General features: G+C 42.4%; 2 protein-coding genes across 2 annotated transcripts in view; one reads left to right on the top strand and one right to left on the bottom strand.

Annotated features, from left to right (window-relative positions):
• The window catches only part of col4a5 (collagen, type IV, alpha 5 (Alport syndrome)), a 60,672-nt gene extending 58,583 nt beyond the window's left edge, over positions 1-2,089 (bottom strand). The window contains exon 1 of the mRNA XM_079579991.1: positions 1,776-2,089. Within this exon, the coding sequence (XP_079436117.1) occupies positions 1,776-1,862 (87 nt within the window). The 5' untranslated portion in view covers positions 1,863-2,089. The remainder of the gene's footprint in view (positions 1-1,775) is intronic.
• Positions 2,090-5,361: 3,272 nt separating this feature from the next.
• The window catches only part of col4a6 (collagen, type IV, alpha 6), a 167,255-nt gene continuing 157,704 nt past the window's right edge, over positions 5,362-14,912 (top strand). The window contains exons 1-3 of the mRNA XM_079579863.1: positions 5,362-5,442; positions 5,570-5,700; positions 5,898-5,943. Coding sequence (XP_079435989.1) covers positions 5,690-5,700; positions 5,898-5,943 — 57 coding nt within the window. The 5' untranslated portion in view covers positions 5,362-5,442; positions 5,570-5,689. The remainder of the gene's footprint in view (positions 5,443-5,569; positions 5,701-5,897; positions 5,944-14,912) is intronic.

Here is a 14,912-nt window from a genome sequence, read left to right on the forward strand (position 1 = left end):
TTATGTTGCGTTTTATTCACTTAATATAATACATAATGATTCCTTGATGATTGCATGTTTTGTTTCCAGTGTTTACTGAAGTATCTTGTCATGATTTTACTCAAAGTTTTATTTTTGCAAACTGAAATCGGAGTAAAACTAAATCAAAAGTTGTTTATGCGACTAAAACTATGTCTAAAATGTCCAGGTATGTTTTGTCAACAACAATATGGCTTAATAAAAATGAAAAGAAGAGGATAGAATCATCAAAAAGAGCCTCATATCTTCTAAATTCACCGCCAAAGGAACAGCTCTGAGCTTCAGACAAACATGACGCAGAGGTTCTTGATTAAATACGATTATAATAAACAAAATTGCAAAAATTTAAATTTTAGTCGACTAAAAGTAGAATACAGTTGAAGAAAATGATCTGACTAAACCTTGACTAACGTGAAAAGACGTTTTCCTCAAAATACTGAAACTAAATTAAAACAAGTTGTCAAAATAAACCCTGTTCGTTTCTCATATGTCACTCTGGAAACTTGAATCAAACTTTTACGCTCAAACAGTTGCTCACAAACTCAAGTAAAATGACTTCCAAGTACTTTTTTTACTCTTACTTGATAAATATTTTTGACTACTCTGCCCACCTCTGTGTTTTAGGGCTTATTTTCCCTCAGCTTTATTTGTATAAGGAAGAAAAGTTGAAAAGATGCAACAAATCCTCATATTTGCTATAATCTCGTGCCATGAATATGATTATAAAAGCCTGGTTTGTTGGTCAACATTCGCACATTTTGGTGAAAGCTGCGTAAAACTGCCTGACTATCACAATACAAGTCCTAAAAGTGGGTTAAGATGTGAAATCCGTTGCTAAAAAAGCGCACAGAAACCCAGCCCTTTGGATACGTGGGCGTGTTTTTGGCGCTCATGAATATGTAATGAGGCTGAATATTCACGCGCCGCTCATTGTAATACATTAGGCTCGGAGTGAGAGGTTTGGATAGCTGTGGGAGCGTGACACTGTGGTGCAAATGGAGAGACAGCGGCCGACAGATGCGCCCAGAAAGGCACTTTTCCCAAACATGTCTGTCCAGGAATGCGCAAACAGTCCCGCTCTTGCCCCAAACGTCCGCAAAATACACTGCAGGTGCATAATGTCACAAATGTAGTCATAAAGTCGCTGGTTTTGAAAGGAGAAAGCAGAGCGGCTGGTTGTCAGTGGGAAACATGTGCGTAAAAGTCCTAAACAGATCCTATACCCGTTTCTTTCTGTGCTTAAAAAGAAAAACTGACAAGCTGCTGCTGCACTTGTTCAAAGGGGATGTAGCTTTGCCTGTCATAGTGTCACGGTGCCCATAAAGTCAGCGCGCTTTTTCTCCCACCCCCCCCAGACACACAACTTTACGCGTGGTTTTTTTGCAACTTTTCCACGGGGATAAACGGAGACGGCGCGGTGCTTGCGTGTTAGCACAAGTTGAAAGGGGGAAGAAACGTGATGCGCGCTGGGGGGAAAGGGGGAGATAAAGTCGCGGAAAATAGTGGAATTCCGACGCACGAGTCGCGGTTACATTTTGGTTCCAAAGCGTGCGTAAAAAGGCGACGCGGTGAGAAAAGCGTGTCGTGGCTTCGCTTTTGGGGGGCAGAGTTGTGCACTTGTTTTAATACTGATCCCTATTAATAACTTCGCGTCCGGGGCTGGTCTAGTCCCGGAGCGAAGCGGGCTGAGATTTAAAAGCAAAGTTAAAGGCGTCTAATGTTGCGTTGTAGAAGAGGGGAAAAAAGGGCGCACTTACCGCGGAGTCGGACTGCTGCACCGCTACGCACAAGGCGACGAAAACCACGGCCACGGCGAGCTGTGGCAGCCCGCTCAGGCGTCTCATCTTGCTCTGGGGGGCACTTTTCCCTCGTCCTCTGAAAGAAACTGCGATCCTCCTGCGTTAACTCGAGCTGGGGGATACCTATAGACGTGACATAGCCCCGTCCTCTCCCCCCCTTGTAGTCTGTAGGCGCAAAAGACGCGACGAGACACCGCTGGTTCGCCCCGCTTCGCGTTTTTGCTACACGGGCTGCACGGTCGCTCGTTGTTGCGCGTTGCGGAGGCTCCTAATGGTCCTGGCACCCGACGCCTGTGTAGTCCGCCTCTCTTCGACTTCCCAAAACCTGCCCAGACGGAACTACTTGCCTGTGACACCGCGCGCGCAAGGATACGCCGCGCCGAAGCACAGCGCGAATCGAGGCAAGCGTCGACACTAGTGCGACTTGTCCCGACAGACTCTCTCATCCCGGAGCCAAACGTTTGCCTTTAAAAAGCGCGTCCGATTTTGTTTTATCTGCAACTTAGCCTCCCAAAGGCGCGGATGGATACAGCTGCCTCTCGGTGCGTGCCTGCCCAAAGACGCTCGGGGCTGCGCACAAAAAAGAAAAGAAAAAAAAGCTTTGACATGTACCATTTTATTTGACATTTTCTATGCGCCCGGGCACGCCGCATACCTGCCACTGTACTTAAAAGGTCAAATTCTCACTTTTTGACTTTTGACTCCTGACATTAGGAGGATGCTGCTGGCACAGGCGTGAATGACAGCCATCTACACCATCGCATCATCTTTTAAGGCTCATTAGGCGCATTCCTAAAGAGTGAAATGAGGATTGAGGGTGACCAGGTGCAGGGAAAAACAGACAAATCCAAACAAAAAAAAGTTGTGTGAGCTGTATTTAGAGCATGTAGCTATTCATACAATGTAAGTACGGCTGGGAGCAGTTAAAGGATACCTGTATGGTGTTGAAAAAAAGGTACTTGGTTGTTTGGGCTTAGATAAATGATGAAGAAATAACCTTATTGGGTAACACTTTAGATTACAGCCCATGAGTTCCATGTGTAGGTGCAGGAAACAAGAATTAGCAATTAATATGTAAGTACAGGTACACATTAAATGCAAGGTTTAGTAAAGTGTAACAAAGGTGTATAACATGTACTTGCAGGTGTTTTGGTCATCATACACATATACATAAAGTTTTATAAATTGAGGGAAATGATGTCATAACTAATGTGCAAATACACCGTAGTGTGTAACTACACGTGAGCGCGGCCTGTAATCTAAAGTGAGACGCTATGGACACCTTCATTACACCTTTGGTACACGTACACCTACATGTTACACTTTTGTTACGCTTTGTACACCTTTATTACATCTTGCACATAATGTAGTACACTGTAATCTGCTTTGTAACAATCTGTTATAACGAGTTCTTATGCAGTACTTACACAATGGAATAATGTGTGTTAGTACAAGAAGACATAAGATCCTTAAGGTTAGGGTTAGAGTTTGAGTCTTATTACATTATGTGCCTCCAAAGTACAAATACACATTATGCCATTGTGTATATAACCCATAGGTACAAGTTATTACACATTGTTACAGAGCTCATTACATTGTACTAAATGTGGCAGGTACAATGTATCAAGGGTAGTGTAAAATACCTTCCTTTCTTGTTATCTGAACCCACACATGGAACTTGTGGGCTATAATCTAAAGTGTTATCCATTATTGTTCGGTTTTCTGGTTCTATATGACAAATATTATGGCATAGGTATCGAATAAATTGTCATTCGGGGGTCGGCGTCGTAAACCAAGTATCGTTTAAGTAGCGATATCGAAAAAATTGAACGGTACCCAGCCCTAGCAAGTTAAATAGATCCCATTGAATTGTAATATAAGTCCTTCCACATCTTTTCCTGATTTTGAATCCCTTTTACATAAGTCAGATTCACAGATATGGGACGTGCAGCCAGCGTTTATCGGTAAAATGCGAGTGGACTCAAGACAGAGCCTTGTTGCACCCCGCTCCGTTCAAACCCAAGCCACACGTAGGTCCTGCCAAGAACATAACTTTATTTCAACAACCTGCATCTGACGCTAAATGAACTTGTTGTGACTAACGGCGCTGACAAGGCCCGCGGACTAAAATAGAAGCAGCCCGAGCCAAGAGACGGTTTGCAATGTCGACCGTGTCTTTGCATAATCCCCAAAAACCTGATGTAGCAATCGACCGGAGTGCGGCGACGTGTGGAACTCCAACAATGTCGATTTTTTGTTTGCTGCGTCTGGATGTGATTTCTTACAAAAACCCAAACCCCGTGTTTAGTCTGTTGTCGTAACGTGTTTGTGTTCTGGCTGGATTTCGACAAGTGGAGGAAGTCACAGCAAGTGGCACAAGTGCGAAAGCCTGGGTGGGTCGTCGTGATGGGGCGACGGTGAATGAATGAGCTGGTTCCTTTCTTGTATAGCGCTTTGGGCCTGATGAAGGTAAAAGTGCTGTGTAAGTTGAGACCATTTACCAAAAATGTTTTAAGTGTGTTAGTTGTTAATGGTTCACACATGTCCCTATGAAGTAAATGCATTTGGGAACGTTTCCAACCCATTGCTTTACTTGAAGATCATCCTTTTCCACCAATGAACTCTTTGTGTTTCATTACAATGGTTTACATCAGGGGTAGGCAACGTCAGGCAGAAATATTATTGTGCAAATAAGAGATCAAATACCTGTTAAAGTAAGTCTAAAAATACGAGAAATAGTGTCAGTCTTTTAAAAATGTCCTGTCAGAACATCCCGCTTGGTCATTGTTAAACAGTGATTCTCAACTGGTGGGTCAGGATCCTAAAGTGGGTCACAGAACCATTTTCAGTGGGTCGCGAGGGAACTTTTATTCAATATTCAATATTGTGTCTGTTAAAATGAATGTTATTGGGCTGTTTTGATCATAATTTCAGTCTTAAAGGGAAATCTACTGCTTGTTCAACAAAAACTTGTGTGGAAAATATAATATTTTATACGATATATAACTAATTACAGTTTTATTTGGGTCCTTGGCTTGTCATCCGAGGGTAATGGTGGGTACCAAAGCCCTGCCACTTGGGAACCGCTGATGTAAAACATTGGCCTTTGCAGAAAATAGTTCTTTACTTTAGGCTACATTGTTGAGGTTCGGCCCTTGGGTGTTTTGGGAATGATGAAAATCGGCCTAATTACTAAAACCTTACTACTTACTCACTACTTAAACCTATTACTAATGTTATTGCTATTATTGCGGCTGCTGCTAAAGCAAAAACTTACAATTAGCTTCATTAGAGCTTTATAGCTGAAGTGAATGATAATGACATTGGTATTTGCTTTACACATTAGTATCAAACTCATTACTCCACTCATTCTCAAGTATTTGTGAGATTTCGAGCAACTTTGGCGCCGTGCGTAAAAGCACAATCTCCAACATGCGTCTCCTTCGCTCTCCCGTCTCAGAGTGAGGAGACTTTTGGAGCCCCGCTCGCCTCTCCGCTGCTGCTCCGTGACTGACATGCGCCGTGGCCCCGCCTCCCTGGCTCTGTGCTCGGGCTGCTGAGTCGAAGCGCTTCAGCAACAGCCCGAGAGCGCAGCAAGCAGCGAATCCACGGCTGCAAGTTTTGGGTGAGTTGGTATAAGCTTTTGAAATCCGTGACGCGAATCTCGCTCTCGCAGCTTTTCGAAAAAAAATGTGTTTTTTACTCCGCGCTTTCCCCGTGCGCTTGTTTTACGCGTGTGTTCCTCCCCCCAGATGAGAGCGTTTTTGGTGCCGTCGATGAGTGCGATTGAAGCGGGGACTCGGCGGTGAAGAAGACACGGGGAAGGGGAGATCAAGTGCTGGTTTTGTGGTTCCCCCATCTGACCGAGCGACATGAAAGTCCCGTAAGTTACTCTCAACCTCCTTTCGCTCCGGTTTCGGACACTTCTGCTCTTTGCAAACTGCGCGTACAGCCTCCTGTTTGAACCGTAGCGTGTGCTTAGCCCCGGTGGTGCGGCGGTGCACTTTACCTGCCCCATGTCTGGATACCCGAGACCCACTTGTAATACGCTCTAAACGCTCGCTTTTATTTCTCTGACAGAGTCTGCGTGGTGATCTTCCTGGTCGCTTCCACCTATGCGCAAGGGGTAAGTCATTTTAAGCTTTCAAACGCTGCTCAAACCTCGCCATTCGCTTTATTCTGTCCTTTTTTCCTCGGCGTGCTTTGGCACACTTTCATGACATACCCGCGCGTTAAGGTGTCCCTCCTGTGCGTAAAACCATTTTGTAATGACTTGACCGTAACGTGACTGCGCATTCGTGCCATTACGCATCCGCTATCCATTGCGCGTAACCCTATGGATGTCTTGCCTATATGCTTATCCTTGATTTTACTGTAATATGTCACGGGAGTTGTTAAGACTATTTTCTCTTGCTATGTGGAGTAGGGCTGTTTTTAGTGTAGCTGGAGGGGGAGCTTGGAGAAGTCGTTCATTTTTTTTTCTTTTTTTTTTGAGTGGGCCCGCTTGCTGTTATTAGCGATGCAAACCCCGCCCCCCGCTCCTGAATATGTAAAGAGGAGCCAGGAATATTATTAGCCACACCTAATGGAGCTGGCTTACTCTCTGTTCTGGAAGACAAAACGGGAAACACACGGGTTTAACTGAAGAGCAATAGTTTGTAATAGGCTGAGGAAAGTCTATACACATTCTCATGATACACAATAAACGGGAACTCCTTTTGAGGATTATTTGATCTAAGAAACATATTCACTGAGAACTCATTTTTTGGAGTCTGACAGCGAAATACTGAATACATAATAAGACAAAACACATCATTTATTTCCTTTTAATAGCGCTAATTTGGTTGGATATTTGAATAATTATAGCCCATAGCGTTTGCATATCTCAACATTGGCTCAATGTGAATCAGTGGTGCCCAAAGTGGGGACTGCGGACCAAATCTGTCCCTTTAAGAGGCTTGTTTTGGCAATTCAAATCATGTGCCCATTATTATATTAGTATCAGCTGCCTTTATAGCATCACAATGTTTTGACACGTATGTACTTACTCATACCGTTATGATCTTTAATCTCTTTTCCCGTGTATAGGCCTGTTGAACGATACTTAGTTTACGATACCGATCCCTGAACGATACTGTTTTCGAGGCTCATACTAAAACATTTGAGGTCTAGAACCAGAAAACCAAACAACAGAACTTCCGTCACTTCCTTTAATGCCATCCCTGGACTAACAGGTATCGACCTGCTTTCGATACTTTTATCTTTTCAACACTAGTACCTACATTTGTTTTAACTACCTGTACATGAGTTGCAGTCAGTGTACTTTATTCCTTTTGTAAATGCAGTATTGTGGACCTTTAGTCTTGCAAAAGGTTGACTCCATTAACTCCAGTTTAAAGCACTTTAAAGAGCCTGAAGCAGAAGGTATTTGTAAGACGGTGATCCTAATTTTACCGCTGTTGAAACCCTGATCATTTACTTGTCATTACTTGCCAATATCTCGACTTGTTGTACAAAAAGTCAGGAAGTCCCTTAGATACAGAGTCATTAAGCCCCATCGGAGCTCCCCCGGGGGAAGCTGCAGATTGAGGGGGCGCGTTGACTTTGAATCGCGGTTCTCCTCCCTCCCGGGACACTCCCCTCTGCTGTTGTCGCGGGGTGAGTGAGAGTGACGCGAGGAGGGGTCTCCGGATGGACATGTAAAAAAGGCGAGTGACAGATGGCTTCATTGGGTGGTCCAGTAGTGACGCAGTAGTCACTTTCTCATTCTTTTACCTTTCACTTTCATCTAGAACTGATCAAACTCGTGCGACCAAGCGTTAATCTTAGCGTTTAATGAGGCTAAGACTGAAATCATGATCAAAGCCAAGCAGTCAGTTACTCGTTTTTGACAGAATGGAAGAAATGTTCCATCAGATCTCCAGTTTTCGCTCTTAAAGCTGTCGTAACTTATTTTCTTGAAGTGGAGTAAACTTCATTTGGCACCATAGATCTTCATTGTAAACTTTGTGTGTAAAAATAGCGCATTTTCCTCCAGCGCGAATGAGGAAGTCAGAGGCTACATTAGCACAGCGTTAGCTCTGGGGGTCCGCCCTGTCTCGCTATGAACTGCAGCTACGATATGTTCGGATTAGGGTGGCAAAGGTGCGTAGATTTCTGGAAAATGTCCGTTCAATGGGAACTTAAGCTTGGAAATGTTGAGAATTTTCAAAAATGCTTAAATAAACATGATATTCTTGCTTTTTTTGTTGAATTATTAATTGGTGAACTATTAGCTTTATTATGTTTTTGAACCATACACATAACAAACTACTTAATCTTCTATCTAAGGAGTGCTGGGACAAATGGCAAAGTTTTAGAAAATTAAATTCACCCGTCTTTACCTCAGATCAGCATCATTACTGTATGAGTAGTGGGCGGGGCCTGTGTCTGACACAGAGCTGCATTAAACTGAACCTAAACCTTCAGTAAAGACACTTAAAACAATATAATATTGTGATACTGGACACATTGATGAATATATGCAAGATAAGAACATGGAATGAGTCTGTTCCATTCTCTAAAGCTCTTTTTCGAAGACGATTTCTTTGAGACTTTTCATCTCAGTTCATATCTGTCTGTAAAGAAGCAAACTTCAGTTGTGTTAATTCCCATACTACTTCTAATTAACTCAAGTGAACAATCAAGATGGGTGGGCGGGTCTGTGAGAGCTAGAAACGTATTGATGGAACAGCTGAGAGATTTTGCTCATTTACCTTTGACTTTCATGGTTTAATTCAGATATTTCAGATATTTCATCGTGCAGCTTTAACCCCAGTTGTGAAGCACTGATCTAAACTACAATATCGGCCGATTAAAGACCTCATTTACTTTTATCGTACTGCAAATGAAACTGCAATTCGAATCTAAAGCAATGCCATGTTTTTGCCATGTGTTGAATTCATGTTTTGTTATTAGACAGTCAGGAAGCGGCGTCTCTTGTTCCTCTCTGGTCTTGTCCCGCAGCCAACACTCGGCTCGTCCTCCGTGCTGCTTGGAGAGGTGTGATCCAAATGTGAAATGCGGAGCTGATAATGTCTGAGGGAGTAAGCAGTGGGACACAGCTGTTGGCAAAGGGAAAACATCGCACGGAGGTGGAAGAGAGAGAGAAGAGAGGGGGCACCAAAGTGAGGTTACTGTGGCAGGTTTAGGACAAGAGTAGAGATCAGAAACTTGATTTGGAGACTACTTTTAGACAAATACGGTAATATTTGTCTGCTAGTTTCCATGTTTGTTCATTCAGGGTTTCTTAATTGTCACTAAACTGCTTCAAGAAAGGGCATTTGGTGTAAGAGTGCTTGAAACATAAATCTAATAGCAATCGCTGTGCCATTAAAGTTGCCATTGTTGCCTCAAACACATAAAAAAGTCCCACAGACATCCGCATAACCCAACCTGGAGGTATTCCCTTCTCCGCTCCCCCCTCCTCCTCCTCCTCCCGCCTGGAGTTGAATACCTGTGGGTCTTGGTCGGACATGCCCCGTTCGCTGCAGGTGCTGCGAAGGGCCGGGACATTCCTTTGAATCCTGGCCCTGGACCCTCCTCCCTCACACCAGCGCCGCTCCACCTTCAAGTATTTCTCCGTCGGCAAAGAATTTATGTCAAAAAGTGCGGAAGTGTTAAGAAACTGGATCATTTGCGAGTTTTATTACTCAGGGTCCGAGCTTCCCCCTGCTCTTTTTGTAGAAAGAGCCGCCCTGATGGCCTTAGATTGGGTCATTGGTCATTTGAAATTGAATTGTTAGTTGTTGTTTTTTTGTTCTCTCATCATAAACAGTTGTGTTTCAAGAACTTGTGCTAAAAATCAAGGCCTTAGATGCAAGTTGGTCATTTTATGTTCACTACTGCCACCTCTGGTCATATGCGTAACTGCAGTCTTTATATTAACTTTGTTCATTAACACCTTTTTGAGTGACAGAGCAGGATTTTAGAGGCAGTTGTGGTGAACAGGTCTGGGCTCATTCTACACATTAGGTTGTATTTTGCATTTTAAAACTCTGTGCAGTCCCTTTAAATGTCATTAAAAAGCATTCAGTTTGATTCAAGCTGGCACTAAATCTAAATGTATTGGAAAATTATGACATTGCTTCAACAATTATTATGTCACAAGTTTAGCGAAAATATCAAAATGATCTAAAACATATTCAGTTGCAGTTTTGGCTGAAATTTACCACATTTAAAAAAAAATAAGTTTCCCTCAGTAATAGGTCTTCCAGTAATGATATGTGCATGTTTCACACCTGGCTGTTTCGGCTACAACTGTGGCGAAACTGTTCAGATGCAGTTCAGGTGGTGGTTTTGACCAGTTCTTTTTCCTCTGTTTGATGTTTGCAAATCTTAAAGCAGCACTAAGTAACTTGTTTACCTTAATAAACCCTTTCCGTAGTCCCTCTGGGGGTAATACAAGAGTTAATAAGATGATTGGGGGTCTTTCATCTCCCCCTGGTGTCTCTGACCAGAAAACCACAATTGCAGCTTCCCTGCCACCGGACCGGAGCAACAATACACACTAATAGAATCACGATGAAGAAGCTAACGGGCTAACGGGCAAAGCTAACTGCGGGCTAGCACCACTTAAACAGTATTTACAGCCAAGTTTGAGTGAAAAAAATGATCTCCATTGAGTGATTGGAAGTACAATATCCCTCTGTCCCTTTGTCTTTTCTGTCAGCGTAGTATTTACTCTCACGGACAATTAATACGTTAAAAAATGGCAACTTGCTACGACACCTGCAGTTGCGCTTATGGCCTCTAGGGGCAAGAGTTACTTAGTTCTGCTTTAAGAAATGAAATAGGTGCTCATTTTTTGTTAAAAGATTTTACATTTGACTGTTGTTGTTCTCATCACCTCTCAGTCTCTTGCAGAACTCAGTAGGGGAGCAACTAAATAGGGGTGGGAGGGGCTTATGTTTGCTCACTCAGGAGATCAGGAAGTGAAACTACAGGATATTTTCGTTCATCCGTTTTAGATCAATATTGCAAGGTGTAAGACAGTGATAAAGATGTGTTGGACATTGAAACCAAATAGCGTAATACTCGCCTTTTGAGAATCAAGCCATAAAAATCCCGTCTTTTTATTCTTTACTTCCGGAAATGCTCAAAATGGTATCACAGTTTTGCAGACTTGGCAACCCTTGTGCTCATGAACATCTCCAGATCGTGAGGAGCTACTTTTGGATGATTATGTATCAACATCGACCTCTAGAGGGCTCGATATGTTTTCATCTAATGTATAAACCCCATTATTCAAAGCACCGCATTACGATCGTGCATGAGAAGAAGCAGAAGTCACCAATCTTTCTAATTGTGGAGCGCAGACAGCTGTCAGGCCAAATTAGAAATGATTAATGACTTCACTCCCAGGTCGGAACGTTTCTGTGTGAATAGGTAGACAAGATAAGGCATATATACATTCCCCCTAAAGCTCCTCCGTCTTTGTTCAATGCAAAATCCTGCTTTATTTCCAGGGTCGTGTGTCCAATTCGGAGGCGCAGCCAGATTTGTGACTCTAAAGTGCTCCCTTTCCACACAGTAATGTTCTATAGATATATGTGCATTGCCCTCGCTGTCGTCTCTGTCTATCTTCGGGCCCAAAGCGTTGACATTAAGAGGGCCATAAACCACACAGCGAGCTTACATCACATTGAAAAAAAACCCATGTACGGCAACCCCATGGCCTGTTAAAACGTCTACCTGTGCGGTGCATTGCTACATGTGTCCCATAAAACCATTGCCTGGGAATATGCGGCGAAGCGTGTGTTTAAACACAGAGGAAGACGAGGGGAAAAACCCATTTGTTTGGAAGATAAGGCGGGTTTAAGATGAATGAAACTCACGAGAAACGTCAAACAGATTTGCAAAAGTAACTGTCACGACTTTCCGAACACATTCACAACTTCCAGATTCTTCACGGGGATGAGTTTATGAGCACTTTTCAGGGTCACAGAAATGCTAACAAACAAGTTCATGGAATTGATACAAATGCTTTATATTTAGAGGAGCTCTCAAACTTTCCTAATGCATTTACAACATCACAATTCGTCACAGGGACTGAGTTTAAACCAGGCTTCACAACTTTCAGGAAGGAAAACTGTCACTTCACTGTAAAATATGCCTACGAGCCTGACATTTTATGACTGTTTAAAAGGCTTTAAAACCAGTGTTTTTGGATAAATGTCTGCTTTTACCATATACTAAAGGACTAAACAAATTTTATTCCAATAACAGAAAATACAAAAATCAAGGATTGCTCCTTTAAAGGGACGTTATTTTCAGGCCTACATCAAATGGTCCCTGCATTTAAGCATATTTGGCTGGATTAGCAAAGTCAAACATAAAAGTTTCAGTTCATGGGGCCCAGGTCTAAGCGACTCCACTGCAGCTGTTTCGATAAACAGTTGAGCTACAGGTAGCTAGCTAGCTGCAGGTTAAACAATGTAAAAGTGAAATAACTCCTGCCCAGAAGTGCCACATACTAGCAGTGTTTACTTCCAGGGAAAAGTGCAGGGTTAGTCCTGTTGTGTTGTGATTCTGTGCTGATGTTGTTTAGACGATAAATAATGAACTTCACTGCGCATCGTGCATTATAACCGTCTAATGCACGACTCTGAGTTGTTTAATCCTGATTTATATGGTTGTAATTTTCACCAGTGGTCTTCCTAAAGCCCATAGTTTCATCTTCTTGTGATTGTTTTAGCCCCATCAAATTTCCAAAGTTGATGGACAAGCCACCAAAGAAGAAGCTAATTTGCAATGCACTATTTTAGACCAAGAGCTTCCAAACTTTCGGAGCCCCCGCTTTAATATCGATCAGCAAAACGCTAAACATCAAGTTTAACCTCTTAACCCCCAGGCATTACCCACATTTAAAAGCTTCCTGAAAAAAGCGACAAAAAACAAGGCGTAATTGAGGATGAAAACGCAACAAAAAAGTGACGACAACCCGGCAACAACGCATGGAAACACGAGGAAAAATGTTAGATCAGGTCTTAGCTTTCAAATGAGCCGTTATGAGCTCCAGTTGAGAAGCTTTTAGATTTGGGTAAAGCTGAACTTGCAGCCAATAAACCAGAGTAACACCTCCTACAAAAACCGATCTGATCTGTTTTGTTGCATTTTCATCTTTGTTTTCTTAGATTAGATTTCTTTAGATTTGGGTAAAGCCGAACTGGAGAAAGTGGGGGTTAAGAGGTTAAGTACATTTACTTTGCTACTGTCCGTCTCTGAACCACACTGTACGCGAGGGCCGTGTCCCAGTGCACTCACTCTTTTCTACTTTCAAGAGGCTCCATCATTTCCCTTCATCAGTATAAACTACAGTGAAGTGTCTTGCTCACCGACACAACATCAAGGTGGCCCCTCTGACCCCGAGGCTCGTGTTGCCTGTCAATAATAGCGATTACACCACAGCCTTTCTCACGAATTCTTCACATCGTTTTCATCTCCACAAGTAAATTCACTGATTTATTGAAGCGTTTCCAAAATGGCGTCTTTAATGTTACCTTCGCACGCCTTATTATTTGTTGCCGTAACCTTTTCAACCGGCACTGGCGGCGTCTAACGGTTTCATCACCCGGCAGCGCTGCCAAGTCCGTACGCATCACGGAATTTAACGCAGCCTTTTAAAAACACGTGCCAATAATGTTTAAAGGCAGCTGCGAACGGGCCAAGTTTTGTGCAATCATTTAGAAATAATCGCGTGCTATGGGAGAAAGTTACAGGGTTCGTTGGATTTTCCTCCGGGTCACGGTTGCCAGGTTACCAGGGGTCAAACTGGTAACCTGGCAACGTGTCTGAAAACCACTGGAAAAGACAAAAAAAAGTTGTGAATCTTGTTTCTTCATCAAACATGTTAATGCGTGACTTTTGGATTACTCATATTCAACTATTAATGTTTCAAATATGAGCAGGGGCGGACTGGCCATACTGTATGTCCATTCTGGAAGAGCACAGAAGGGCCACTGGCTCCAGGGCCACCGGTCCCGCCTCAACCGAGCTTTACCCAAATCTAAAAGCTAGAAAGAAAAGCATCAAAATAGCGAGAAAAAGAGAAAAACACGGACAGAAAAACACAACAAAAAATGATAGAAAAACTAATTAAAAATTCAACAAAAATGCGACAAAAATGTGACAAAAACTCAACAAAAATGTAACAAAAACTTAACAAAAAAGTGACAAAAACTCAACAAAAATTTAACAAAAATTCAACAAAAATTCAACAAAAATTCAACAAAAATGTGACAAAAAAGAAAAAAAAAAGAAAAAAAAAACATACACAAGGTGACACAACACAGCAACAGCGCGAGGAAAAAGGTCAGTTTTGTGGGTCTTAGCTTTCAAAAGAGGACAGAATGCATTTGGTTTAGGCGGGGGGTAAGAGGTTAAAATATGCATTTGTGGAAGTGTTGCATTTACGCTAATTTGGGCCTGGCTGGTCAGAGTCCAGGGCTGTTTTTCAGTCCCAGTCCGCCCCTGAATATGAGCAATCGAAATACTACAAATTACAGCAACAAACCATTATAAATGTGACTCACAAACGCGGTCGTTGCCAGAGAAACCGCAACTTCATATTTGTCCAAACTACAAAATGAATTGTGATGATGATTTGCAGGGAAAGGTTTGAATTTCAGAGTATTTATTAACACAATACAGAACTAGATACTGATAAATGTGAGTAATTGGCTGCAGAGTTTAACCTCTTTACCCCCACCTCAACCGAGCACATTTACTCCAGTTTGTCATCACCCAGGTCTAAAAAGTGTCAAAACCGAGATGAGAACAAGGATGAAAACGCAACATAAATAATAAACCACTAAAGACCAAGTGACAAAAAAGCAACAAAATGTGTCAAGAAATCCAAATAAAGATGAAAGTGCAGCGAAGAAGTGGCAACATTTTGAACAAATCGCCATAAAAAAGCATCAAATGAGCAGTAACGGGTAAAAATGAGATGAAAAACAACGTGAAAAAAGCGACAACATGGCAACAGCGTGAGGAAAAAGATCTGTTTGGATCAGTTTTGTAGGTCTTAGCTTTCAAATGAGACACTGGCCTATA

This window comes from Gobius niger (assembly GCF_951799975.1).
Source record: "Gobius niger genome assembly, chromosome: 21".
NCBI lineage: Eukaryota > Metazoa > Chordata > Actinopteri > Gobiiformes > Gobiidae > Gobius > Gobius niger.